Here is a 25,967-nt window from a genome sequence, read left to right as displayed (position 1 = left end):
GCTTGATCTTGCTGGATTTGGCCGAATTTCATATATAACTCTGGTTGGGTTTAGGTGGCTGGGGTTTTGGAGAAGGAAACCTACCACTCAACCCACCGCCGACCTATTGGACCTTCAGTTCGGGCTAGAATTGAGTCGATGTCAAGCAATTTGGTCAGGTTTTCAAGCTTCAGTCGGGTCTGGACAACCCTACCAATGACCTATGTCAAGGTCCAATTACCAAAGTAGCTGCTCCAACGACCAGTTTCAGGGATTCTATTACCGAAGACACTGTTCTAACGATCAGTGTCGAAGGTCCGATTGCCAAAAAGCATCTTGGTGGCCAAAAACATTTTTTCAATCACTGGTGATGACAATCTAGTCATTGAAGACATCACTTCGACAGTGGTGACTGACAATCTGGTGTTGGAGCCACTATTTCAGCTATTGGTTCCAACGATGTGGTCACCGAACCTTTAGCACCAATAGCTTAGCCACCAGTATTGGTTATTTGCTTGAAAAATGTTACTTGTTATACCAAACATCTGAAAAATATTTTACTGTACATATAAAATTTTCTACCTATAAATATTTAACTTCAAAACAAACGAAACCTTAGAATAATTTTATATCCTAGCCTATCTACCAAATTGTATCTAAAAGAATAACCATAGCTGACCAAAAACTCATCTTTTAAAAATAAATTTATAGATAATGACCAAAAATAAATAAATAAATAAGAAATTGACCAAAAACACTACGTGCCACACAAAATAGGATTATAATAAAAACATTATATATAGGGGTATTAAATTTAAAAAAATCCCATAACTTGGGTTTGAGGCGCCTGAGCCCCCAAACCCCCAAAATTTGAGCGTGAGACGCGCCTAGGGTTTCGTTGAACTCCCGACCCGCCAAATCTCCCTCCCTAATAAAACAAAACAAAACCAAACCCTAACCCCATTTATTACTTATCACTTATCTCCGGCAATTCCATATTCTCTGCATGAACCGGATCCAGATCCGAACCGCCATTGCCGACTCGGGTCCGGACAAGCTCCACAAGCTCCAATGGCGTCCAAGGCCTCACCGAATTCGGCTTCGCCTTGCAGATCCGACCCTCCCAAAGACTCTTCGGTATTCGCTTTCAATTACGTTATTCATTTCTCTTTTTCCTTTGTATTTTTCATCTGAATTATATATATGTTTGATTTTCGTTAGTTTAGGTCAACTAAGGCTGAGATAATTAGCTGCATTGTCAAAATTTGTAATCAATTTTAGGTCAAACTATGTTAGTTTAGGTTAACTAAGGCTGAGATAATTAGCTGCATTGTCAAAATTTGTAATCAATTTTAGGTCAAACTATGTGGTCAAACTATGTTGTTTTGACAATTTTGTTGCAGCACATAATGTACGACGTTCATGTTGTAGAAGCGCATGGAGTAATTTAGAATTTTTGATGATAAACTTGTTGTTGTAAAGTGTTCACACGTTAAATTTGGTGCAGTCATCTACTAAACTAGTGTCTGGTGTACAATGCATTACGGTTTAGGTTGTCAGCTGAAGTTGCTTTATGTTATGTTAATGTTGTTGCTGCTTTTGTGGTTGTTGTTAAACAAAATGTCCATCCTCAAATGGTGCACTTAGGTTTGCTCACATGTTGATTGTTTACAGATGACGGGGCTGCAAGAATCAAGTCCAGCTCAAAAGGACATTTCGGCAGTCATTGAATCTCTAAAGAAGCAAGTTGCTGCCGACCGGTCTGTTTTCATAAAGGTGTGTTGTTACCTTACCTTAGATAATATTTGGTCTTATAATTTTGATAACACTCTTTTGGGTTTGGTTGTTGTTAATCTTTTTTTTTTTTTTTTTAATCATCAGAAAAGAATGGAAGAAAACAGGCTTAAAATGGTTGGTGTGACAAACCATCTGTTTAACTTGTCTAATGAAAGGAGCAGTAGGACTAACAATACCGATAGAAGTATAGATCTACTGACTAAAAGGCAGAAAGATGCAATTGATATGCATAATAGTGTCGACGCAAGTAATGGGGATGGGGATAGTAGTAGCTCTCAAGAAGATGACCATGCTTGTACAGCAGTTCTTCTCGGATCTAATGTTCCAGTCAAGAATGCTGTTCGTCCCATTAAGCTTGTAGAATTAAAAAGATTACCTCCCTATACTACATGGATTTTTTTGGACAGGTGTGTTAAGATTTCCTTTTATTTTATTTATTTATTTTTTTAGTTTTAAGAAAAACTTGCTCGCCCATGTTGATAATTTACATATTTACAAAATATTTCAATCATCTACTCATGTAAATGTATTTAAGACCTGAATTGTTCTATTTATCATTTTTGTTCTGTGCCCAGTGTTAATCACCGGTAGTTTGTGGATTCTGATTTCCCAGTTTTAGTAATCCTTGGATGTGGTGCTTACTAGACTGAGGATATAATCCTCACATCCCCCCTCCCCCCTTCATTTTTTTTTTTCATGATTGCAAGTTATTCAAGCACCTGGTAGGTTTTGAACTCATGACCATCATCCTCTTCTTATTGCTAAAGGAGGTGTCATTTGAGCTATAGCTCATTGCAATTGGGAATATGTAAACTGTGTTTGTTGGCAAATTTCATGGGCCTGATTTATTCCACAAAAATTCAGAGTTATGCAGAGGACCAGATATATTCTACTTATAAAAAAACGAGTAGATCATTTGAGGTGAGATCTTTCTACAAGCTGCTTCATACTGGAGAGGTGCATCATTTCCCTTGAAATGTATTTGGCAGGTTAAAGTCCCCTCTTAAAGTTGCATTCTTTAATTGGACCGCTGGTTTGGGGAAGATTCTGACATTGTAGGAGAGTATCTGTTGTTGAATGGTGCTATGTGTAAGAGGGCCGGGGAGAGTGTCAATCACTTGTTGCTTCATTGTCATTATGATAGAGAGCAATAGTCTCTACCATTGTGTGTATTTTGAGTGCAATGGGTTATCTTAACTGAAATCTTCCATGCATCACATGACAGTTTCCCAACATATTTAGTAGTGTGATAATGGGGAATGGGACTGAAGGCATGGTCTATATGTGAATGACCAGATATGTCTCATTATATGAACTAGCAGCAGGACTTGTCTATCTCCTTCTGCACTTTTCTTTGACAAATCAGGCAAAATGAAACTCTAAACCAAATGGAAGTTATTTGCAGATAGTAGCAAAAAGGAGATGTTGGAAGCACATGGTTAAGACTGGTGAGTTTGTCTCAAACAACACTGAAGGTTATGCCTTGAAGGGTTGTGGATTTGTTGGCATGTTGAATGGGGGAGGTTTGCCACAGTGGGGGAGGAATTTGGAAAGCTGTACCTTTAGGTCTTATGTGGTCTATTTGGAAAGAGTGGAACAACAGAGCCTTTGAAGGGTTTGAACGGTCCATGATGGATCTAAAGCTGCTCATATTGTGTGCCTTGTTTGATTGGATGACTGTTTCATCATGACATTTAAGTTCTAACTTGTTTGAATTTACTGATAGCTGTAATTTTCCATGATTTTATTACCTGTGTATACAGCTTGTGTGCAGGGTGGTGTTTCTAATTTTAGTAAAGCTTACTTATTTATATAAAAAAAAGTAATTTACTGAAGTCAAATTCATATTCCATCTCGAATTGCATTTAATATATATCTAGCTTGAGATTTTAGTGACTTTATGATAATTATGATGCAGAAATCAAAGAATGAAAGAGGATCAGTCAGTGGTTGGTCGACGGCGAATCTATTATGATCAAAATGGTGGCGAAGCATTAATTTGCAGTGACAGTGAGGAGGAATTAGTTGAGGATGAAGAGGATAAGAGAGAATTTGTGGAATCTGAAGATTTTATACTTCGGTTGGTATAACCAAATTAACTAATGTGATCCATATGTTTTTGTATGAAATAAAACTTATTAGTTTGTGGTATTCTGTTATGAAATTGCCAGTATGACCGTCAAAGAAGTTGGTTTATCTGATCCCGTGTTGGAATCACTGGCACAGTGTTTTTCTAGAAGCCCTTCTGAAGTCAAGGTTTGGATTTTAGTTTGTTGTTTTCTGTTTTAGGAAACATTTTTATCTCTTCTTCATGCTTCTATCCTCTTTATTTTCTGATTAAAACTGGTCATAGTGTAAGCTTTGGTCCAGCCGTTTCCCATTTGGTTTGTGCTGGCTTTACAGAGATATGAAACACGATCAAACATCTTATACAGGCAAGACACGAAATTATTATTAAGGAAGAGAAGGCTGTGGGAGCTTCTAAGAATGGGGATAATGAAGATGTTTTACAAAATGGGAATTCTTTTCTTGATAAGGATCTTGATGCAGCTCTTGATTCTTTTGACAACTTATTTTGTCGTCGATGTCTTGTAAGCATTGTTCTTGTGCTCCATTCAATTCATGCTGTGTTGTGCTATCATTCTATATATAATTCTGTTTAATTTTTTTTCTTCCTTTTCTTTGTGAAGGTTTTTGATTGCAGGTTACATGGATGTTCACAGGATCTTATTTTTCCTGTAAGTTTATTTGTTTTAATTAATTCTTAAGTGTTTGCTTGAATATCTCACCGAAGTCTTATATTCTTTGTTAATTAATATTTTCAGGCTGAGAAACAATCTCCCTGGTGCCCCACGGATGAGGAAAACAGACCATGTGGCCCACATTGTTATCGATCTGTAAGTGTTTGGTTTATTATTACATAGAAATGTGTCGCTCAGAAGACTTTTGAAGATAAGTGTCGAACAAACTATATAAGTAGCTTAATATTGGCTCATGTCAGGTACTGAAGTCAGAAAAAAATGCTGGCATGAATGGTGATTTTGAAGAAAAAATTGTCCCTTCATCCAGTTGTGCTGGGGCTCAGATATCATCTAGGAAGAAATCTTCTGGTCCATCTGCTAGAAAGAGGCTGAAGTCCTGCCAAAGTGAAAGTGCTTCATCAAATGCTAAGAACATCTCGGAAAGCAGCGACTCCGAGAATGGCTCCCGGCAGGACACCACTTCTACCCACTATTCATCACCTTCCAAAACTAAGCTTGCAGGAAAATATGCAATTAGTAAGCGGAACAGCAAGCGAGTTGCCGAACGTGTTCTAGTTTGCCTGCAGAAAAGGCAGAAGAAACTGGCAGCTTCTGATGATTGCGATTCCTTTGTGAGTGGAGGTCTTTGTCCAGGTGATATGAAGCCTAAGTCTAATTCATGCAAAGAAAATGAAGAAACTAGCTCCTCTTCACATAAGAATTTGAAATCTCCAACTAGTGGAAGGTCTAGAAGGAAAGAGCCATCAATTCAGGATGGTCACAAATATCTGCAGGGTGAAGTTCCTAATGGTTTGTCTAATGAGATAATTACTGATCTACCTGCCACTAGTAGTGATGACAACTTGAGGAAAGAAGAATTTGTAGATGAAAATGTCTACAAACAAGAACTGAGTGATAATAAATCTTGGAAAGCTTTTGAAAAGGGTATTTTTGAGAAAGGTGTCGAAATTTTTGGCAGAAACAGGTCAGTGGAGATAATTGTATTTGATCGTATAGATTTTTCCATTCTATGTTGATTTAGGTTGGTAATAAGGTTGGACATGATTTAAATACTACAACAACAATTAACAACAAAGCCTTAGTCTCCAAACTAGGGTCGGTTATGAATCCTCAATAGATAGTCTGGGTTGGCCACACATTATTTTCCTCCATTCTATTTTATCCGAAGTCATATTTGAAGTCATAATCTTTGTTACTTTCTTAATTTACATGTCCTTTTTGGTAACTTCTACTAACGTTAATTTTGGTCTTTCTCTACCTTTTTTCGGTTCCTTCAACTTAGAGTAAACTCACTCTTTATTACCTGTTTATTAAGTGCTCTCTGAACATGATCAAACCATCTCAAGCGACTCTCCCTTATCTTTTCATCAATAGGGATCACCTTCTTTAAACTAATTTCCTCATTTCGAATATTATCCTTCGTGTATTTCCACTTATTCATTTGAAGACTCATTTTAGCTACCCTCATTTTATGAATATGTAAAATATGTTTCTTAACATGATTTAAATCTGTAAGATAATTGATGTGACCACTTTATTGAAAATCTAATGAACTTTGCTGGACGAGGAATTTGTTGAATTATTGAAGTGTTCAATTTTTGGTTCAAAATGTGGACATAAGTAGTTACCACTAATAGAGAATCATCATTGATCTTAATGGTATCCATAGTTGTCAGCATCGTACGATACGTGTACAAAAAATTTTGTATGAAAAGGACATATTGTAAGTGCTTATAAATTGCACAATACAGTAGTGCATATCATATGAATCATAAAATTGTATCGTACAATACATAGACATGTTTTAAAATGAGTTTTTTTTTTTTTTGGGTTAAAATTTGTGCTTTTATTTGAATTTACCAAGTTGTTAGACTTGTTTTTAACACATATATTGTTGTTAGACTTATTTTTAACACAAAAATATTAGGTTACTTAATTTAGCCCAATAAAATAACAAGTCCATAAGTTTTTTTTTCCCTCTCTTTCTCATACAAAATTTGGACTACACACTTATACTTCACTTTCATATTTGCAAATTTCTTTTCTATATTATGAATAAGGTATTAATTGACAATATAATTAATTTTTTCTTTATTATTGTTATAAGTCTAAGAAGCTAGAATGCCAAGAAGAAATATTTAAATAAAAGAACAAGAAGAGATGGTAAATGTTGATGATGATAAAGAAAATTTCAATAAAAAAATAAATTTGCAAGATGATGAACATGATGATAACACTGATTTGGATGGAGTTGATTGGGCAAGATGATGAATATGATAAAAATAAATTATTATTTTAGGTTATTTGTGATGTATTATTATTTTAGGTTATTTGTGATGTATTATTATTTTTGAGTTTAATCAATTTGAATATGTATATTATAAACATGTGTGAATTTGATTTATTTAATTAGCTTGTTAAATATTATTACAAAAGTGATATTAAATTAGTCATTAGTAGAATATATTCCAAATTTATAATGAATATACCTTTTATATAATATCTATAATTTTTGTATAAATTTTATTAAGTTTTTGTATATTTTACCATACACGATACAAAAAAATCAAAATTCGATTCATGATACGATTCACGTTTTGACAACTATGATGGTATCTGTAAATCAATCATTTCCACATATTCCTTGTTTTTCTTTTTTTGAAGTAATTAAAACATTGAAGTATGCTAATATCAATTTGCTTTCTCTTACAAGGCCAAAACTTTCTTATATTTGCTAGTCTGGATATATTTTTGAGATTTGTTTCATGGAAAAGATAAGAGTGCTACTGTCAAGAAATAAATGTGTAAACCTCTTCTAGATATGTTTGAGAGTGGCAATATGGTTTGTAAATGATACAACATATTTTTACCTCCGTATACTCCCTGCAGAACTTTACTCTGGCTGCTTTTGGACATTGTTATTATTTCCTTCCTGACTGCTTATTGATTTTTTTCCAATTAAAGTTTTTTCTTTATCTGTCATGACAGCTGTTTAATTGCAAGGAACCTTCTAAATGGTATGAAGACATGTTGGGAGGTTTTTCAATACATGAATTGCTCTGAAAGTAAGCTGTCTTGCCAAGCTGGTGATGGTGCAAATTCTCATGTTGAAGGCTATTCTAAGGTTGACTTAAATGGAACTATGGTTAGTGCTTTATTGTGCTTGTTGGTATCTTGCATGGAACCCTCCCTTCCCTAACAAGTGATTACGTTTTTGTCCTCGGGTAAAATGAACTTTAGGGTAATAATGAACTGAGAAGAAGATCAAGATTTGTACGTAGGAGGGGTAGAGTTCGACGCTTGAAGTATACGTGGAAGTCTGCTGCCTACCATTCAATTAGGAAACGGATTACTGAGAGAAAAGATCAGCCATGCCGACAGTACAATCCTTGTGGTTGCCAAACTGCTTGTGGAAAGCAGTGTTCTTGTCTTCAAAATGGGACCTGCTGCGAAAAGTACTGTGGGTGAGTTTTTATATTTTGTTTTAATATCACAGAAATCAAAAGGCTTTTCTTGTATAGTTGTAGTTTTATATTGTTCTCCTCCCCCGTTGTCAAGTTACTACACTTATAGAGGTTTCTCTTCTCACTAGATGAGCGATTAAAGGGTTTATTAATTTAGATTTTTGGTTTGTGTGTTTGTGTTGATGATATTGATGATGTATGGATGCTGACAACTGATAATTTCTTCTGAGCCAGATGTCCAAAGAGTTGCAAGAACCGATTTAGAGGCTGCCATTGTGCTAAAAGTCAATGTCGAAGTCGTCAATGCCCATGCTTTGCTGCTGACAGAGAATGTGACCCAGACGTTTGTAGGAATTGTTGGGTCAGGTGAGTTACTTATAAATAAAATAAAATTGTTGGGTCAGGTGAATCATAATAATTGATATTTTCTTTTTACATTTCACCACTTTCGACCATTGTGAGTGCAATGAAAATGAGGGACTTCGATATGAGATTTATCTCTATATTAAAAGAATAGAATTGTTTAGTGTCCACTTTTATGTACTCTCCAAAATATCTCATTTTATGATACAAATTTTCTAACAAAATTAGATTTTGGGAGCATATAAATAAATTAACTCCTAATTAAAGCATGTTTCCAACTTCCCATGTGTATCTTCTCACCCATAAACACACACATGGTAATTACCAATCTTTCAAAACCATTCTTGTAAATTTCAAAATTCAAACAATCAATAACTCCCAAGATATTGTCCAACAAAGCCAAGCCATAATGGGTTATACTAGCAAATCAGATTTGAAATTGAACCCCTGCAATGAAGTACTGATTTTTCTCTGGTTCTGAGTCTTATTTTGGACTTCCATTTTCTAAGCAGAGTTAAGGTTTTCAGGTAATGCAATTCATTTCCATGACTTCTCCAAATGTTTCAGCTCTCTGATTATTTGTGTGCATCTGAATCATTTCTCTGTGAAAAATCCTGATGTGAAAGTTTTCCAAATTTGGGTTGTTTCCCTCTCTCCTCTCTGCGAGATTATTACTGTGCATTTGTTTCTCTTAGGTGATTGGTTGTTTGGATAGGCCAATCCAACTACCACTCCTTAAATTTCAATAAGACCTGGATACTATTATTTATTGATTATGTTTGAGCCTTTTTTTGCTATTTGTTTGTTTCTGTGTAATAAGCATTGACACTTCGGGGAAAACACCACAACGATGGTCCCCTTTCGATGAATAATTGGTGCTTGAGTTCTCTTTTCTTTTAGATGGGTTTCCAAAATAATCAAATGCAAACTTCTAGAGAAGTTTGTCAATGTGTAATGCCTAGGAAGCATGGACATGGTTATGGGTACAACATGGCGACACAAGCAATTTTTGAAAAATTATAACATGACAAGGGCGGTACGACACTGATAGGGCTATAAACAAGCCAAGGCGAATATTAAAAGTTAAAGCTTGTTCATTTAATTTTTTTTCCGAACATGAGCTGAGCTCGAGCCCATCATTGAACAAGATTTTATGTTCAAGCTTGGCTTATTTTCTTGTCGAGCAAGCTTGAGCTTGTTCACAATTTACTTGATTAACTTATTCTTTTTCTATTTGTTGTGAAATCATGACTAAAATGTTTTAGTCTCTTCACAATTCTATGAAATTTTTACTATGAATAGACTATTTATATCATCAATAAGCTACAAATAATAATTTAATATAATATGAACCTATTGACAAATTCACACAATCCGATTTCAAGTCTATATAAATATAAAAATATTATATTATATATAGTTAAATCGAGCCTTAATGTTTATGAGCTTGTTCACAAATACATTATTATGTTTAAGCTTGGCTCATTTAATAATTGAGCCTAAACTTAAGGCTTGAACTTGGCTTCTTTTCTAAACAAACAAACACAAACAAATCTTTTATCGAGCCGAACTTGAGCTATTCATAAACAACTTGGTTCATTTACAACCCTAGACACTGATATATGACATTGGTACGACATGAGTACATCACCCTAAATGAAGTGTCCATGCATCCTAAAGTAATGCAGTTGAAAGTGAAACTTTTAGGAATGCAAATGTGGGTCTTACTTAACTTTGTTGAAAGATGAGTTTAATTTTGTGAATTTATTTATCAAATTTTGAATTTTCAAATATGTTAATAGCAAATGTGATGCAAATTGGTTAAGGAAGAAGAATATATTTTTAATATTTTATGTTGTTTTCTCTTTCCTAGTGGAATTAGGATTTATTTGCTTTTCCAAGTTGAGTTAAGATCCTTTTCCTAGTTGAATTAGGATTTTATTTGTTTTTATTTTCCTAGTTAAATTGATTTTCCTAGTAGGTTTATTATTTCTTTTCCTAAAAGGAGTAGGAGAAATTCTCTATCTATAAATACTCTTTATAGGGAGGTGAATTATTATTATGTGGTTATTAATAAAAGTTTGTTTTGAGAGGTTTTCTCTATTATTTTGCTTACTAGCCTAGTGTTCTTGTAGAATTTAGGTTTTTTGGAAGAGTTGCTACTAGAAAACAATTGAAATGGCCAATGAAAGACATTGAACAATCAATTAATGTTGCATTACAATATGTACTATATCTATAATGGACTGAACATTTTACAATTTGGCTGGCTGTAATTCTCTACATACATATTGATGTTCTAAATAATTTTAATTTATGGGCATGTTTTAATGAAATTAACTCATTGGACAAATGCATGAACCCCCGAATTCGGATGAATGGAAATATTTGACAGAAAAGAAGTCTCTGAACATAACACGTGCATAATGATGTGAAGAGGCTAATACATCATTGTTTTAGCTTTATTGGGATGAATGGAAATAATTGATAGAAAAGAAGAGTTTCTGAACATGCACGTAGCGCATGTGAAGATGCTAGTTTCTATGTTTAAGATTGCCAAAATATAAATAAATACTTCATGGCACCTTAAGATTGAAATTATTTTCAATGAAACTTTTGTATCTAGAAAAACAATTAATTTAGCCAAGTAGGTGATATATTCTAATTTGCTCTTCTCAATCATGGACGCATCACTGAGAGTTAGTGACTAGGCAAGTTTATGTGCTCTTATATAATTGTAGACATGTTAATATTTGCTCTTGAAATTAGATAATAATCGTTAACTAGCAAAAGTAATTGAACAAGTAAATATTTGAAACTTCTTGGAGGTTGCCTTTTAAATTAAAAGTAAGTACAATTTGCTTCACCCAAAAAAAAAAAAAAAAACCAAAGGAAAAGAAAAAAAAGAAACTGCCCATACTTTTCAAATTTTGATTTGCTAATTTAATTTGTTGAAATTGAATTATAGCTTCACCTATTACTGGACCTAATGAAGGATTTGGAATTTTGCTAAAAGCTATTTCAGCTTGTCAAAAGTAGGCATTTATCTTTTTGGGGTTTAAATATAATGGGGTTTGAAGATTTAGTGCTTCTCATATGGTAATATTTTTTTTGAAAATTTTTAAACAGTGATAAATAAATTTTCGTAAACAGAGATAAACTAATTCATTGTGATTATGTGTGCTATTTTGGATATATGTGTATAGTTTGCCTTTATTTTTTGAAAAAATTATAAAAATTTTACTTAATAAAGCATTTAATGCACCTTAACTACTACCCTTAGGGCATTTGTTAACGAAAGCCATTTTTTTAATGAATCTCTTACATAAACTTTTAAATGTTTTGTCTTATCAATTTATTTATTATTATATTTTTAAAGCTGTTTTGAGTTTTTAAAATTGGCTTTGCAGCTGTGGAGATGGTACTTTTGGGGTTCCTAGCCAAAGAGGTGATAATTATGAATGTAGAAATATGAAGCTTCTTCTCAAACAGCAACAAAGGGTAATTGCATCGTACTGTTCTTCTGATATGTTTCTTCCTTTTCTAATCTATTTGCTGCAGTTGGTTATCCGAAGCTTTTCTTGTAATAATTCTATTAGTTGTAGGAAAAAATATCAAAGTTGGGCGACGTCTCTTTCTTTTGCAAATGAGGACCAGCGGGTCCAATTATCTTATTCCTATTTCCTATATGCCCTCAGTAGGTCTCCTTTAAGGAGGACTACAGGTTTTCATTAGACTTATTGAGGAAGTTGATGTGTGGTTATGTTGATATTGTGAAATTTCAATGCCTCTACCTTAAACTGCAGTGAACTTTTACATCATTAAACTATTCTTGATATTATGTTGAATATGATATCGTTTTCCTTCTACTTATATGTGCCTTGGTGGTAGATACTTGTCATGGCATTTTGTTTTTTTTTTTTCCTGGTTTCTCCTTGCTATGTTTGAAGCTTTTACTTTATTGTCATGTGTGTAGGTTTTGCTTGGTAGATCTGATGTATCTGGCTGGGGGGCTTTCCTAAAGGTAATATATAAATCTGATGTTGTTGTGTGCTCCACATTTTGTTCTTGCTTCTGAAATTTTTTTTGCGACCCTCCAGAATAGTGTGGGCAAACATGAATACCTTGGTGAGTACACTGGGGAGCTAATTTCACATCGAGAAGCAGATAAGCGTGGAAAGATTTATGACCGTGAAAATTCATCATTTCTCTTCAATCTGAATGATCAGGCATGTTGTAGGACTTTGTATGAAAGTTGAATATCTTTTTTGTGTTTACATTCCTAATGTGAATATGGATGTTGAAACATTTTCTGCAGTTTGTTCTTGATGCATATCGAAAGGGTGACAAATTGAAGTTTGCCAACCATTCACCAGATCCAAATTGTTATGCAAAGGTACCATTTTGACTAACGTTGGTCGTGGTTGCCCTATTATCAGATTCTTTAAAATTTTGGCTTTTGAGCTCAATGACTAGAAACATTGGCATTACAAATAGGTTGTCTCCAATTACTAACTTGCATTCACTAAAAATATCCGAGGCAGGTCATTATGGTTGCAGGGGATCACAGAGTGGGCATATTTGCCAAGGAACGAATTTGTTCCGGAGAGGAGCTCTTTTATGATTATCGTTATGAGCCAGACAAAGCCCCTGCTTGGGCTCGAAAGCCTGAGACATCTGGATCAAAAAAAGAGGATGGTGCTCCTTCAAGTGGTCGTGCTAAGAAGCTTGCTTAATCCGAGGATTTATTTGTCAATTCAATTTTTTTTTTTTATTGTTCTTTTACAGGTAGAGGCATCATTCTCGTTGACCAGAGAGGAAACTAGTATTCTTGATCATTTTGTTTGAGAGGGGCCATTGCCCTCTCCATAGAGAACTATGTATCATCTAACAATTCATGTTTATTTCAGAGCTAATTGTATTGACAAAAAAGAAATGAAAAAAACCCAGAAGCGTAGTGATTAATTTTATATAAAACGACAATTGGATACAATCTCATGAACTTCATTTTCTACATTCTATAATTCTATTACCAATTGTTAATACTTTCAAGTGAACCCTTAAGCCCAAGTTGTACAGAGCTTTTATAGGAGGGGCTCGGCTTCTCAACTGATTTTGGTCTCTGGGTGGTTCTCATCCCAGAATTTGGGGGGGGGGGGGGGGGGGGGTGTGGGTTTGGGAGGGAGTTGGGATTTGTTGTCACTGTTACAAAGAACAAGCCTGGAGAAATTAGGTGGGGTAGTGGTCATCTGATTAAGTTGTCATAGCCCACAGCCAGAGCCCACCAATATTTAATCCGATCACATCGAAAAGGATAAAAAGGTCCAAATGAAGCTAGGCATTTCTTCTCAAATACTATCAAACAAACCGAGTTACAATACACGTTTGAACGAGGGTTTGTTGTAGATCCCTCTTGGGGATTGTGATTATGCTAAAACTTTTTTGGAACAATATGAATGCTAGTAATTTTATCCATGAATTCTTTGATAATTGATATGGATTTATGTTGTTGGCTAAAAGTTAATGTCCATTGTAATGCTGGCTGCCAGGGAAGTTATTCATTGGAAACTTTTCTGTCTTTTGCTATTTGGAGCATTTGGCTCCATAGAATCAAGGTGATTTTTAAGAAATCTCCAGTAAACCTGGATCTTCTTAGAGAAGTTAACCGCTATACCTCTGAATATTTTTTCCTCGCTGCTCGTTCTAGAACGAACAAAAAGAAGCATGTAGTTAGCGCAAGATGGACTAAACTTGAGGAAGGCTGCTTCAAACTTAACACTGATGGTCATTACTTGGGCAACCTTGGCCATGCTAGTGCTGGGGGTGTTATTCCGGATCATGGAGGGCTGTGGATTGTAGGCTTCACTAGATCCATTGGCGTGATCACTAATGTCGAAGCAGAGCTTTGGGCACTAAGAGATGGTCTGATAAACTTAAAATGTGCATTAATCTGAATCTGCAGGCAGTAGAAATAGAAGTTGATGCTAAAGTAGTTCATGATTGGATTAATACTGATCTTAATAATTATTACACCATACATCTCTTATATTGGATTACACAAATACCTTGGGTGAAAATGAGACACTGCTTCCATGAGGCAAGCCAATGTGCTAATGCCTTGGCTGGAAGAAAAAACAAGAATTGATCTTCTGCAAGAATTAGTTGTTTTAAATAGTCCCCCTTGTGGACATTTGTATTTTGCTTTACTAAGACAATGTTGCTATTTACTATGAGAGACTTTCTCCTAATTCTTGCTTTAGCTATTTATTTATTTTTTGGTAAAACCAAAATGCATTAAAAGAAACTAAATAATTTAGTCAGTATAAAAAGGTCACTTCATCTCATAATACATACTAGAAGTGTCATAAAATGATAGCATACATAAGTCCACAGGTGGACTATCAAAAAGCATAAAGTCTCGACTTGAATCTAATTTCATTCTAGCTAAAGCATCCGCATATTTGTTTGCTTTACAAAAACAATGCTTTATTCTCGCTTGAAGAATTTGGTTGACGAGGGTCCTACAATCCAAGATAAGAGAAGCATGATGTAAATCGCTAGTATTAAATTCTCCAGTAATCCAACCAAGCGCAACTTTAGCATCAAGCATGATGTAAATTGCTATTAAATGTTGCTATTTATTCTATACGCTAGTCCTCTTTTTACCAAGGAAAAAAAAAACACTTTTTGCATCTAGAATGTTGTCATCTTGCTACATCTGAACACACCATAAGTTGTCAAGGCCTACAGCTCCACCAACATTTAATCCGATCGCTTGAGAAAAGATTGAAAATGTCCAAACTAACATTACTGTGGGGAGGCATTTCTCACCAAATACGAAAAAAAGCAAGAGAAACTGTCCCAATTTTGACTGCAAAATTCTAGATATGATTCCTCAAAAAAAAAAAAAAAAAAAAAAAAAAAATATCTAGATATTGATTTGTGACATCGATCCCTTCCAATTTCTGGTTCAATGTCCTCCAAATGGGCAAAAGCAAAGTATAAGCAGAAGCAAACCTACCCCACCACGTGAGAAGCACCGAAAAGTAACCTGCAAAAAGTGGGGCCCAAAAATCAAAAGCTTAGAAAATACCAAAACCAAAAGATTAGGAATTAATAAGAAGCATAATAAAACCAATCTCACCAAGGCAAAAAAAGCATCAAAACGTCTAAAACGACGTCGTCATGACTCTCCGACCTTAATTAAAGTCCCAACCACCCTTGACAAAAACAAAAACTAAAAAGAGTGGGGTTACCTTAAAAAAAGAAGAATAAATAAACAAAAGGTAATAAAGAGCCCGCGTTTAATCTCCAAAGAAAGAAAGAAAGAAAGAAAAAGACCGTGTCACCTTGTCCCTTCTCAACACACAGTAAAATTGTTTCTTTTGCTTTGTACCTAACTGACCTGAGAGACTGTGAGAGAGACTGCTTTTTCTCTTCACAGTTTCACTGGTAGCTTCTTGAAAGCTTTGCATAGGAAGCTGCCATGTTGGCGTGTTCTGCAGAGCACCGTAGCGTGTGCAGAGTTTCTGCTATTGCTTTTCTCTCACTCTTCACTCTTTTCTTCACCACTTCCACCGCTTGCTCCAATGGAAACTGCCAGGTTTTTCTCTCTTCTCCGCTCTCTTCCTCAACAATTCTCTTTCTTTTGCTTAAGATCTGTGCACTTTCAAAATTTTCTCAGGTTTTGGAAGCTTGTTCGGCTGCCACTGACTGTGGAACAGGTCTCTACTGTGGCAACTGCCCTGCTTTGGGCAAGACCCAACCCTTCTGCGTCAGAGGCCAAACTACCATACCCACTTCTATTGTAAGCTTTTTTTTTGGTTGTGGGTTTGAGCTAAATTGCATGAATCTGTTGTCTTTTATTTGTGCTTTGTGTGAATTTGGTGGTGGGTTTGAATTTTGAACTGTGATGTAAATTCTTTGGAATGTAGATTAATGGGCTTCCCTTCAATAAGTATACATGGGTGGTGACTCATAATTCGTTTAGTATTGTTGATGCACCACCTTTGCCCGGTGTTCAGAGACTCACATTTTACAATCAAGAAGACACTGTGACCAATCAGCTCAGAGTATGTGCTTTTCTTTTTCTTAGAGCTTTTCTTTTTCTTAGTGCCTAAGTTTTTATTTCATTGATGCTCTATGATGTGCTGTGCTGTGCTGTTCTGTTTGGTTTCTGGGAGTTTGGTGGAAAGAATAAGAAAGGGACAATTGATCATTACATATTTTAGTGTTCTTGATGCTAATAAACAATGTGATCAGCTTAATTATGTCCTCTACACTTGTGAGTTGTGACATTTTATTTAGTATTCTTTCAGTCAGTATTCTAGCCCATAAATTAAAGTACAAGATAAATTTTTTTTATATCTCTTTTAAGACCTTTTCGTTGGATTAATTTATGTGTTTTTGTTTGATGGTGATGTTCAGAATGGAGTGAGGGGATTGATGTTGGACATGTACGATTTCGATAACGATATCTGGCTCTGCCATTCATTTCGAGGGCAATGTTTCAATTTCACCGCATTTGTAATCTATTCTCTCCTTTTCCTTAACTTCTGGCTTTTGAAGTTTTGTTTTATAATTTGATTGTGTCAAGCAATTTTACAATGAGTCCACTGTGATCTTCCAGCAACCTGCTATAAACACTTTGAAGGAAGTGGAGGCATTCTTGAATGATAACCCAACAGAGATTGTGACCATTATAATTGAGGACTATGTGCATACTCCTAAAGGGTTGACAAAGCTGTTCACCAACGCTGGTTTGGACAAGTATTGGTTTCCAGTATCCAAGATGCCCACAAAGGGTGAAGACTGGCCCACTGTGACTCAGATGGTACAAGATAACCATCGGCTTCTGGTTTTCACTTCTGTCGCTTCAAAGGAAGCAGAAGAAGGAGTTGCTTACCAATGGAGGTACATGGTGGAAAATGAGGGTAAGTATTGCATGAATGTCGTGTTTTTATGACTTTGTTATTTTATAAGCAGTGTCCAATAACAGCCTCATGCTGAATTGGGTTTCAGCTGGAGATCCTGGGGTGGTAAAAGGTTCATGCCCAAATAGAAAAGAATCAAAGCGGTTGAATTCAAGAAGTGCGTCTCTTTTCTTTCAGAATTACTTCCCAACATATCCAGTTCAGTCTGAAGCTTGCAAGGAGCATTCAAATCCACTGGCTGAGATGGTCGGTACCTGTTACAAAGCAGCAGGGAATTTGATGCCTAACTTCGTGGCGGTCAACTTTTACATGGTAATGTAAATTTGATTCATAGAAAAGAAACATACAGAAATAGATTCCCTTTAAATATCCTTACTGGAAATTAAACTAATGCAGAGGAGTGATGGAGGAGGTGTGTTTGATGTGGTGGATAGAATGAACGGTCCAACAGTATGTGGGTGTAGCACTGTGACTGCCTGCCAGGTTTGTTTACTTTAACTTAGTACTACTTGCTCCAATTCCACATTTTTATTAGGTGGTGGTGGTTGTTGTGTTTTGTTTTTTGTTTTCCCTTTCTTTTTTGCTGAATACATTTTTCTTAGTTGATTATTAACAATTTTGGCTAATCCAATGGGTTTGAATCCCAGACTTCACCCTCAGCAGCTAGAGCTGGTTTTTGAAACTCTTTTTGACCTGAATTCTACTTCTTCGTGATTGCAAAATATTCAGCTGACTTTGCTCTGACTAAAACTATCTGTTCAATGTCACTAGATGCCCGTGATCTTCCTGAATATTTGTCAATTTTGAGCAGAGTTTATAAAGAATATCAGAAAATTTTGGATACTTTTAGAAAAGTTCTTAATGGATGTCCTCCTGAAATTTGCTCCAACTCAAGGTGTCTGAGTGATGGGGAAGCACGAGAAAATATTTATTTTAATTTAATCTTATTTAATTTTGGAGTCTATTGTATTTTTATTCTAGGCCTTAGTAGTTAATTAGGTTATTAGTATTTTATTTAATTTTCTAGAGTTAAGGATATTTTTTTAATCCAATAGTTGGGATTCCCCAAGTCATTTAGAATCCAGTTTCCTTAGCCAATTAGAATTGGGGTTTCCCTATTAGGGTTTAGTCTTAGTAAGTATATATAAGCACAATATTGTATACCTATGGAGAGAGATACAGTTTGATTGATAATAAAATTTCTCTTAGAGTTCTTCCAATGGCCTGATGGTGACTCCAACCAATCATAGGTGCAGCCTCCCAGAGTTTCTCTACTACTTGGTGTTGATTCCAAGAAAACCTAGGTGCTAACTCCTAGGTTACCTAACATTTATTTTTCAGTCCTTTAATTTTTCGTGCTGCATCATTTTGGTTTAGCAAACCTTTACTTTTCTGTTCTTTAATTTTTGTTGCATTGTTTTGATTTTGTCCTGCATCAGTAAGTCTATAGTGGGCCAAATAATGCAATTGGTAGGTCACCAAATTATAGAATCATGCTCTTTGTTTTTCTTTCTTATGTATGCAAGAATATTCATGTGCCAAGATGGGCTGATAGGAAGAAGTTTTAATCGTTGTAATGGAATTTTCTGCTGGAGCAAAAGATTTTTAGCCAGCTTCAAATTGATTCAACATTATGTCATATTTTCCTGTTTTGTCTCAACTGTAGAGACCTTTATATGATCATATGGCAGAGGCCCAATTGTTTACAGCTATTCTGGATGTTATGTTTTTCCATAGTTTGGGCAAATATATAACGGGAGCAATTTGGACTCTTGGGACTTAATTTGTGTAGTGCTTTTCTCTGTGCTCTTCTTACAAATTGTTTTATGTTATGGAGCTTTATCTGAAAGACTAGATGGGATTTTGCAGGCTGGAGCACCTTTTGGATCATGCAAGAATGTTACTGTACCTAATACAAGTCCAGTAACCAATACTGCTGGAAGTTTCACTGGATCTGTTCAGTTCTCAAGCTCTGCCTCCACAGTCCTTTCTCCAAGTTGCTTGATTCTTTTCTTTTTTTGTTTTCCATTGATGAAGTTTTTGTTATGATTACCATGGCTAATTATGGGACTAGGCAGTTGATGAGCTACTTCTTACAGAGAGGTTTAGTGTGTTAGTACGTATATTTTATAGCCAAAACAGGTATACTCTACCCCTGCCTTTTATGTTGTGGGGGCAAGAAATGCATGCTAGTGCTGTGAAATTTGATTGTAAAGGAGGAACTTGGTCTTTTATGGAGGCCAAAAAGTAAGGGGTTGCATAGGAAGCTAACGTAGATGGTGACCTAGAGAGAACCAGTGTACCAAGAAGTTATTCAGGTATACAGTTTATTTCTTAAATCTTAACTGCAGAAATTGGTATATTACTTGCCTTTTATCATGTTTCTCTTTTCTGCCATGCAAAACCTCTATATTCAATGAAGAAGTGCACCTCATTTGCACTTCTTAGTTTGTTTCTGATAATATTTGACAATGAGGTCTAAATTTATAGGACTACTAAATTTATGTGTCACTACACATTGAATTAAGATATAGTAGAGTATGAACTTTACACTCATGTAATGTTGAGAGGGTAATGGCTTAAACTTTGCCTAGGGATAGTGGCCATGGACTGTCAGAGAACAGGCAGCTCCCATAGGCATTAGAGTTAGAAGAAAAGGCGTTGGTTGACCATGGAAATAATAAAAGTTGCTCATACTGGGATTATCAGTTCATAAGATGAAGGTCCTTTCCTCAAGAAGGTTTCTCATTTTACATGTTTTTCTCAAAATCAATAGCAAAATTTTGTAATTGAATAAGACAACCACTCAATCTTTGAGTAGCAACAGTCAACTTTAGTTATACAAACTAACTAGTGACAAGTAAATGTTGTCAAGGCAGGGGGGAAATCACTTGGCCATCAGAGGATTACCAACTGTTTAATCCATAATTTCCCTCTGGCAATTGTTTCTTCATGTATACGTTGGATTGACCAGGATAGCTGGTTGTTCATTCTTGTTTTATTCCTTGCAAGATGTTTCCATCTGTAGTAATGATGTTGATGAGAGAGAGAGAGAGAGAGAGAGAGTCACTCTCACTGATACTTTGTTGCTATGTTGATTAATTAGGTTAGTGACGCACATTACCTCTTTGTGAAACTACAAAACCATTATATATTTGGATGACCGTCAAATCTAACAAACTTTAACCATGGAGATCCTTTCATTTTTTTTTGAGAAAGAACAAGTTAAATTTATACTATTGCAAATTATATGTTGTCCACTCCGTGGCAAAAATGTGTGAGCTATTGCTGAATTTTTAAGTTGTAGAACTGCAATATCTTCTATACCCATTTAATTAATCTCATCGTGTTTCCTTGTACTCAATTTAACATTTTTTTTCGATTTTCTTCAGGTCTGTGGCATAGCATGAAGTAGTGGAATGTATGGCATAGCATGTGTAGAAGTGGTTCCATTATGTTACTAGATTTTCTAAATAGTTGTGTACTACTTCCAATGTTCTACAGTCTTCTTTTGGTTTGCTTGTGCTTCCTACACTCAGGTTATTTTCTTATGTTTTCATATGACTTTGGAACATGCACGGTATCACAAAAGAGTTATATTCGAGGCTGCGTTATTAGAAATGATATAATGTTTGCAGTTTCTCATTTTGGGAGTGGAAATTAAATTAATAAGTTGGTGGCCCTCAACAGAATTATGTTTTCGAGTTGAGTTATGTGGACGCTCTCAGGAGATGTAAGTTTGGTTGTATTGCACTAGATTGATGCTAGATATATGCATATGCCGAACATATGACGAGGTATCTCATGGAGTGGCTCCATGAAATCCTCTCACAGCATATTTGATCCAAAGATGTGTCGATCCTACATGCTGTGAGAGGGGGTTTCATGGAGCTGTTTTGTACGATAATTACCTTCTCCATCCATTCAGATTGTGAAACCTGTTGATTAAGAACTATGGAACCCACCAATTAAAAAAAAAAAAAAAAAAAAAAAGGAAATTTAAAATGAAATCATGAACTTAATTTACCAATTATGGCAAGCGCAAAAGAATACAATTGCGTGTGTACTGTACAATACAGACGCAGAGACAATAAGGTACCTGTGTCTTATTTTGCTGATATATTTATCATTTTGATGAAGAAACAAATAAAAACAACCTGTACATTAGAGCAATTGGAAAAGCAACCACAACATGGGGAAACTTATACAACGGGCCATAGAGAAGCGCTTCCAACATCTAACATCAGTCTGGATTTTATCTGAAGGGCTGGACTAATGGTAAGCAAACCAAGGAAGCAGTCAACAGGAACTCTGGTCCCCCATACATTGATAGATTCAAGCTTTCGACATTTATTTACAAGAACAAGAAGACCACTCTCGGTTACATGACGGCAGCTCCACAGGACTATAGTCTGGAAAGAGCATTAGGTTACTGACAAATACAAACTTTTGTTTCTTCATAGAAAGACCAAAAGAGATATAGGTATGTGATGCAGTGATGAAAATTGACAAACAAAAATAATTCTTGATTTATTTTAAATGACAGTCCATGCTTTAATAAAGAGCAGTCAATAATTAAAATCCTTGTCACACCAAGAATGGTGAGTTTTGGGCAGTCACGAGGGATCCATTGAGATCGATTCAAATTGGACACAAAAAATCTTTAACCAAGAAATTTTAGGAGAAAGAAGAGGAGGAGGCATCCGGTGTTACGACCTTTAAAAAAATGAGGAGGGGGAGGGGGAGGGGGTGGGGGGACGGACTTATAAAGTGTTAGTCCACAGGCAACTCACCTTTAAATGTGGACAGTTATTTGCAATGGCGAATAAAGATTCATCTGTGATAAATGTACCTCCAATATTGAGGTGTTGCAAGGAATTAGCTCTGGATATCTGTACAAAACAATCAAGAATCAACTGAGAAAAATAGAACAAAATGCGTCTAAGTTAAACATCTCATCAGAGCCTGCAAGGTATCAATTCTGGAATGATTTAGACAATGAAAATATACAGAATCTGTGAAGTCATTTAAACTGATGACGAACTTCTTAAAGCCAGATTACCACGAGATCTATTCAGACACCAAAACTGTGAAAGCATTATCCTCAGTTGCAACATTAAAGAAAATTTGTAGAACTATATCACATACCAGTTGAACAACACCTTTGTCTGTGATCCCTGTCATACCCCATAGAGATATGGAAGTCAGGTTGCTGACACATTTTGCCAAAGATATTTGACATAGTCCATTGTCACTGATTTGGCAACCCCAACGGCTCCTTGAACTGAAAGCATGATAAGATAAATCAGGAATTCAAAAACTCAGGAATCAAATTGCTGCCTTTTCAAGTCTTTGATATAGGTACATGACAGTTAGTTGCACTCAATATATCAATGAATTAGCTGGTGCTAGTTTCCTGTATAAGGATTCATGTAAAACTCACAAATTTCATATTCAACGTTAAAGATTAAATGACCATGCTTTATGTTACTTTTCTAAAACTATTTTATCAAAATAAGCACAAAAATTGCATCCATGCTCAACTCAATTATGTTTAACTCAATCAATTTGTATCAAGTATAAGAACACTTTTCCATAGTAATTCAGATAAGCTAAATGGATTCTCTTTTACCACTCAAGTCTAATCTAAAACATAAAACTGCAGCGATGATATTCACTGTATATGTTTATAACAAGAAACTGCAGATCAGAAAATTGAAGATCTATCAAAAGGCCTCTGGAGTATCATTTGGCAAGGATTAAAGCTGTCTCAGCTAGTAAAGGCCATTGAATAAGTCTCTAGTCCTTTTGCAATGCAATAAAACCGTGTTCCGGACTTGGTAAAAGTGCTCATTGATTAACTCAGTTACGATTGTCAATTCAATAAGACCTCTTGCTTGATGTTAATTAGGCACGAATTCATGGATTAGGAGTTGGACTAAGGTGGAGAATTGTAGAACGCAGATCACCATACAAACTACCCAATTGGCCTAATGCCAGATAAGCTTGATCTTTCTGCACCAAAATCTAAATCTAGTCTGAGTCAAAGAATTAACCGACTGGGCACACAAAAAAATATTTTCACAACAATACAGAGCTACAAAGTGAAGGAAGATACCAATAACTGGAATTGGTCCAATTACATAAACTAATTAACTGGAAGGGGCAAATGTGGCCAGTTTGATCATAGAAAAGTAATGTCATTTATGCAGGGAATTTCCTGGGGGAAAAAAAAGCCTATTCTTTTTTCACCTAATTTCAATCCCATATGACTTCCCTGCATACTCTATGGATATTCACATAAAGAACCCATGCCTAATTTTAGATAAGAATCAATCCTCTAATTCAAATTTCCTCATCTATTAAGAACCCAATTCTCATTTTTTCATGTTAAACGCTTATCTTAACAGTATTGACTACCATCCTTACAAATTCATAATAAATCAAGAACACAAAAGGGACACAATTTAGAAAACAAGGAAAAGTATCAGAGATAGATAAAGAGAAAGAGAGAGTGTAGCGTACATGTCAAGCTCTTTGAGGTTGTAGGCATGGCGAACAAGGCGGGCTGTGGAGTCATCGTCCATCCTCCAACCAGCAAAGCTCAGAGTCTCCCTCCGAGCCAGAGACTGCTTCACCCCCTGCTTCCATTTCTTGCACACGCTTCTCGCCCTGAGAGTTCAATAACAATAACACTAATGAATTCAATTTCAAATGGTACAAAACAAGAAGATATAACAACACACACACACACACACATATATATATACACGTACTGAGCCAAATCAGTGAAGGAAGTGATGAGAACAAAGATATGAGCCAGAAGGTCTATGGGTAAACGATCAATCTCTGCCTCTTCCCCCATCTTCTTCACACACATGCGCGCAGAGAGAGAGAGAGATAGAGACAGAGAATTTTGCCTGTGGTACTACGTTGTGGAAGTGGTCGAAACTCGTACGGTAGCTTTAAGGAAGAAGAAAGCTCTGAAAACAAGTAAAGGGTGAAAAAATGTGCTCATATTTTCGTCATCCCCTGTTTCAACTTTCAAGAATGAAGAATCTACGCCATCGAACTATTATTATTATTATTTATTTTTTTGGTAAGAATATTATTACTTTTTTTTTATTTTAGTATTTGTAAAGGTCAAGAATCTACGTTCAGAGTTTGTGTCCCTTGTCCGTTTGGGATTTTATACAATGTTGGTGTTGTCGTGTTGGCTCTTCATGCTCCTCCATCCTCATCCATTGGACAATAAAAACTCCAAAACTGAAATTAAATAATAATAATAATAGTAATATCGTTATATTACTACTAGCCAAAACATTCTATGGGAAAATTCATGTGTTTGAATTTAATTAGAAAAACTAATTTGTAGTACTTAAATTAATAATTGTATCTAAAATTTTTGTTTGGGAACTTAATGTATTGTATTGTATTGTATTTTTTTTTTTTTTTTAAAGAATCTAATATAAAACAAGTAAAGGGAGAAAGAATGTGATAAGTTAAGACTGTGAACGTCACTACTAGTTTGTATTACTTAAGGCTTTTAGGCATAACCATGCCTCTTTTGGCTAGTTAATTTCTAATGCATTATCCTTTTAACCAAAAAAAAAAAAAAAAAATTGTAAACATCGTAATCATATACCTTGGATGTATGGAATTCTTTAAAGGTCTGTATGACTATTTGAGAATATTTCTATGCATGCATTAATCGTTAGGGGTAAGTTTGATATATATATATAGTGAAAAATTGTAAAATTTCAAAAACTTAGATAGCAAAATATTATAAAATCAACTAAAAGTCAAAATCTTTAATTTTAGTTATATATATTGAATGTCTTAGGATTAAATTGTATTTAGATTTTTTTTTTTTAATATTATACCACTTGATGATTTTGTATAAGATTATTATTTTTAAACAATTATAATATAGATTTTCTTTATCGAATGCCATAAAATCTTTTTCATTTCATTTTCAAGATCACTACCAAATACAAAAAAATAAGATAATTTTCTTGATTTTTTTTTTTCTGAAAAAGAACTCATTTTTTAGAAAAAAAAAATTATATTGAACCAAACGGAATATTTTGGAAGTATAGAGCGTATAGACTCTAGAGAAGCAATGTATTTAAATCGTAAGTTTATATATATATATATATATATAAATGTATCTAATAAAAATTTATTAAATAATGTATAATATTGTGAAAAACTATAACACAAGAAATAATTTGAATCTTAACTTCTTTTTTTAAGGTTGACTCGTTTTATGCATATGACTATATATACACACAAGCGATTATTGCCGCACAAAATAATTTATCCCCATCCTGAATCATTACAGTTGCATCTTTAATCTCTACCTTACCTTTTCTTTTTTGTTTTTGGCTATTTTTCCTTTTTTTGGGCAATAATCTGATCTATGCCTTAGGTGTCAATTCCTTGAAGGCACGTTACGTGTTTTGTGAAAAGGATGAAACGTGGATTGATGGAAATCCCACCACGTGAACACTTAGCACAATTTCCACTTCAATGAATTTGGGATAGATGTTTACACATTTTTTTTTTTTTTAATAATGCCACATAGATGTTTTGACTTTTTATTTTTTATTTTTTTTATTTTTTTTTATTTAGAGGATCAAGTAAGAGAATTTTATTAAGTTAAATCA

General features: G+C 34.8%; 3 protein-coding genes across 6 annotated transcripts; 2 read left to right on the top strand and 1 right to left on the bottom strand.

The window, feature by feature from the left end:
- The first annotated feature begins 803 nt into the window (after positions 1-803).
- Positions 804-13,358, top strand: LOC126732793 (histone-lysine N-methyltransferase CLF). 4 transcript variants are annotated; one of them, XM_050435817.1, is made up of 17 exons: positions 804-1,116; positions 1,654-1,755; positions 1,861-2,183; positions 3,695-3,856; positions 3,948-4,032; positions 4,212-4,367; positions 4,467-4,514; positions 4,602-4,673; positions 4,757-5,502; positions 7,527-7,662; positions 7,779-8,002; positions 8,237-8,368; positions 11,776-11,866; positions 12,342-12,389; positions 12,466-12,594; positions 12,684-12,761; positions 12,910-13,358. In XM_050435817.1, the coding sequence occupies exons 1-17, from the start codon at positions 1,051-1,053 to the stop codon at positions 13,099-13,101; spliced, it is 2,790 nt and encodes a 929-aa protein (XP_050291774.1). In that variant the 5' UTR covers positions 804-1,050; the 3' UTR covers positions 13,102-13,358. The 4 variants fall into 4 exon arrangements, with proteins under 4 accessions (XP_050291774.1, XP_050291772.1, XP_050291775.1 ...); XM_050435815.1 differs by having other exon boundaries at positions 7,527-7,683; XM_050435818.1 differs by having other exon boundaries at positions 805-1,116; positions 4,778-5,502.
- Positions 13,359-15,683: 2,325 nt separating this feature from the next.
- Positions 15,684-20,943, top strand: LOC126732791 (PI-PLC X domain-containing protein At5g67130). The gene is made up of 9 exons (XM_050435812.1): positions 15,684-15,968; positions 16,050-16,172; positions 16,300-16,437; positions 16,793-16,891; positions 16,995-17,298; positions 17,387-17,610; positions 17,695-17,781; positions 19,168-19,616; positions 20,691-20,943. The coding sequence occupies exons 1-8, from the start codon at positions 15,852-15,854 to the stop codon at positions 19,345-19,347; spliced, it is 1,272 nt and encodes a 423-aa protein (XP_050291769.1). The 5' UTR covers positions 15,684-15,851; the 3' UTR covers positions 19,348-19,616; positions 20,691-20,943.
- A 353-nt stretch (positions 20,944-21,296) lies between these two features.
- On the bottom strand, positions 21,297-24,375 carry LOC126732792 (F-box protein At5g67140). The gene is made up of 5 exons (XM_050435814.1): positions 24,075-24,375; positions 23,824-23,970; positions 22,447-22,582; positions 22,092-22,190; positions 21,297-21,710 (listed from the first exon to the last, which is right to left on the bottom strand). Exons 1-5 carry the CDS (start codon positions 24,176-24,178, stop codon positions 21,501-21,503), a joined length of 696 nt encoding a protein of 231 aa, XP_050291771.1. The 5' UTR covers positions 24,179-24,375; the 3' UTR covers positions 21,297-21,500.
- Between the last annotated feature and the right edge of the window lie 1,592 nt (positions 24,376-25,967).

This window comes from Quercus robur, chromosome 6 (assembly GCF_932294415.1).
Source record: "Quercus robur chromosome 6, dhQueRobu3.1, whole genome shotgun sequence".
NCBI lineage: Eukaryota > Viridiplantae > Streptophyta > Magnoliopsida > Fagales > Fagaceae > Quercus > Quercus robur.
The sequence above is the reverse complement of the archived record's forward strand: the minus strand, read 5'-3'. Positions and strand labels throughout refer to the sequence as shown.

Coding starts and splice junctions, on each gene's coding strand:
- LOC126732791 (XM_050435812.1), top strand. CDS start 15,852: ATGTTGGCGTGTTCTGCAGAGCACCGTAGCGTGTGCAGAGTTTCTGCT. Junction 15,969..16,049: donor GCTCCAATGGAAACTGCCAG/GTTTTTCTCTCT, acceptor AAATTTTCTCAG/GTTTTGGAAGCTTGTTCGGC. Junction 16,438..16,792: donor CTGTGACCAATCAGCTCAGA/GTATGTGCTTTT, acceptor GGTGATGTTCAG/AATGGAGTGAGGGGATTGAT.
- LOC126732792 (XM_050435814.1), bottom strand. CDS start 24,178: ATGTGTGTGAAGAAGATGGGGGAAGAGGCAGAGATTGATCGTTTACCC. Junction 23,971..24,074: donor TCCTTCACTGATTTGGCTCA/GTACGTGTATAT, acceptor TTGAACTCTCAG/GGCGAGAAGCGTGTGCAAGA. Junction 22,191..22,446: donor ACAAAGGTGTTGTTCAACTG/GTATGTGATATA, acceptor TGTTTTGTACAG/ATATCCAGAGCTAATTCCTT.
- LOC126732793 (XM_050435815.1), top strand. CDS start 1,051: ATGGCGTCCAAGGCCTCACCGAATTCGGCTTCGCCTTGCAGATCCGAC. Junction 7,684..7,778: donor TTGACTTAAATGGAACTATG/GTTAGTGCTTTA, acceptor AATGAACTTTAG/GGTAATAATGAACTGAGAAG. Junction 8,003..8,236: donor TGCTGCGAAAAGTACTGTGG/GTGAGTTTTTAT, acceptor CTTCTGAGCCAG/ATGTCCAAAGAGTTGCAAGA.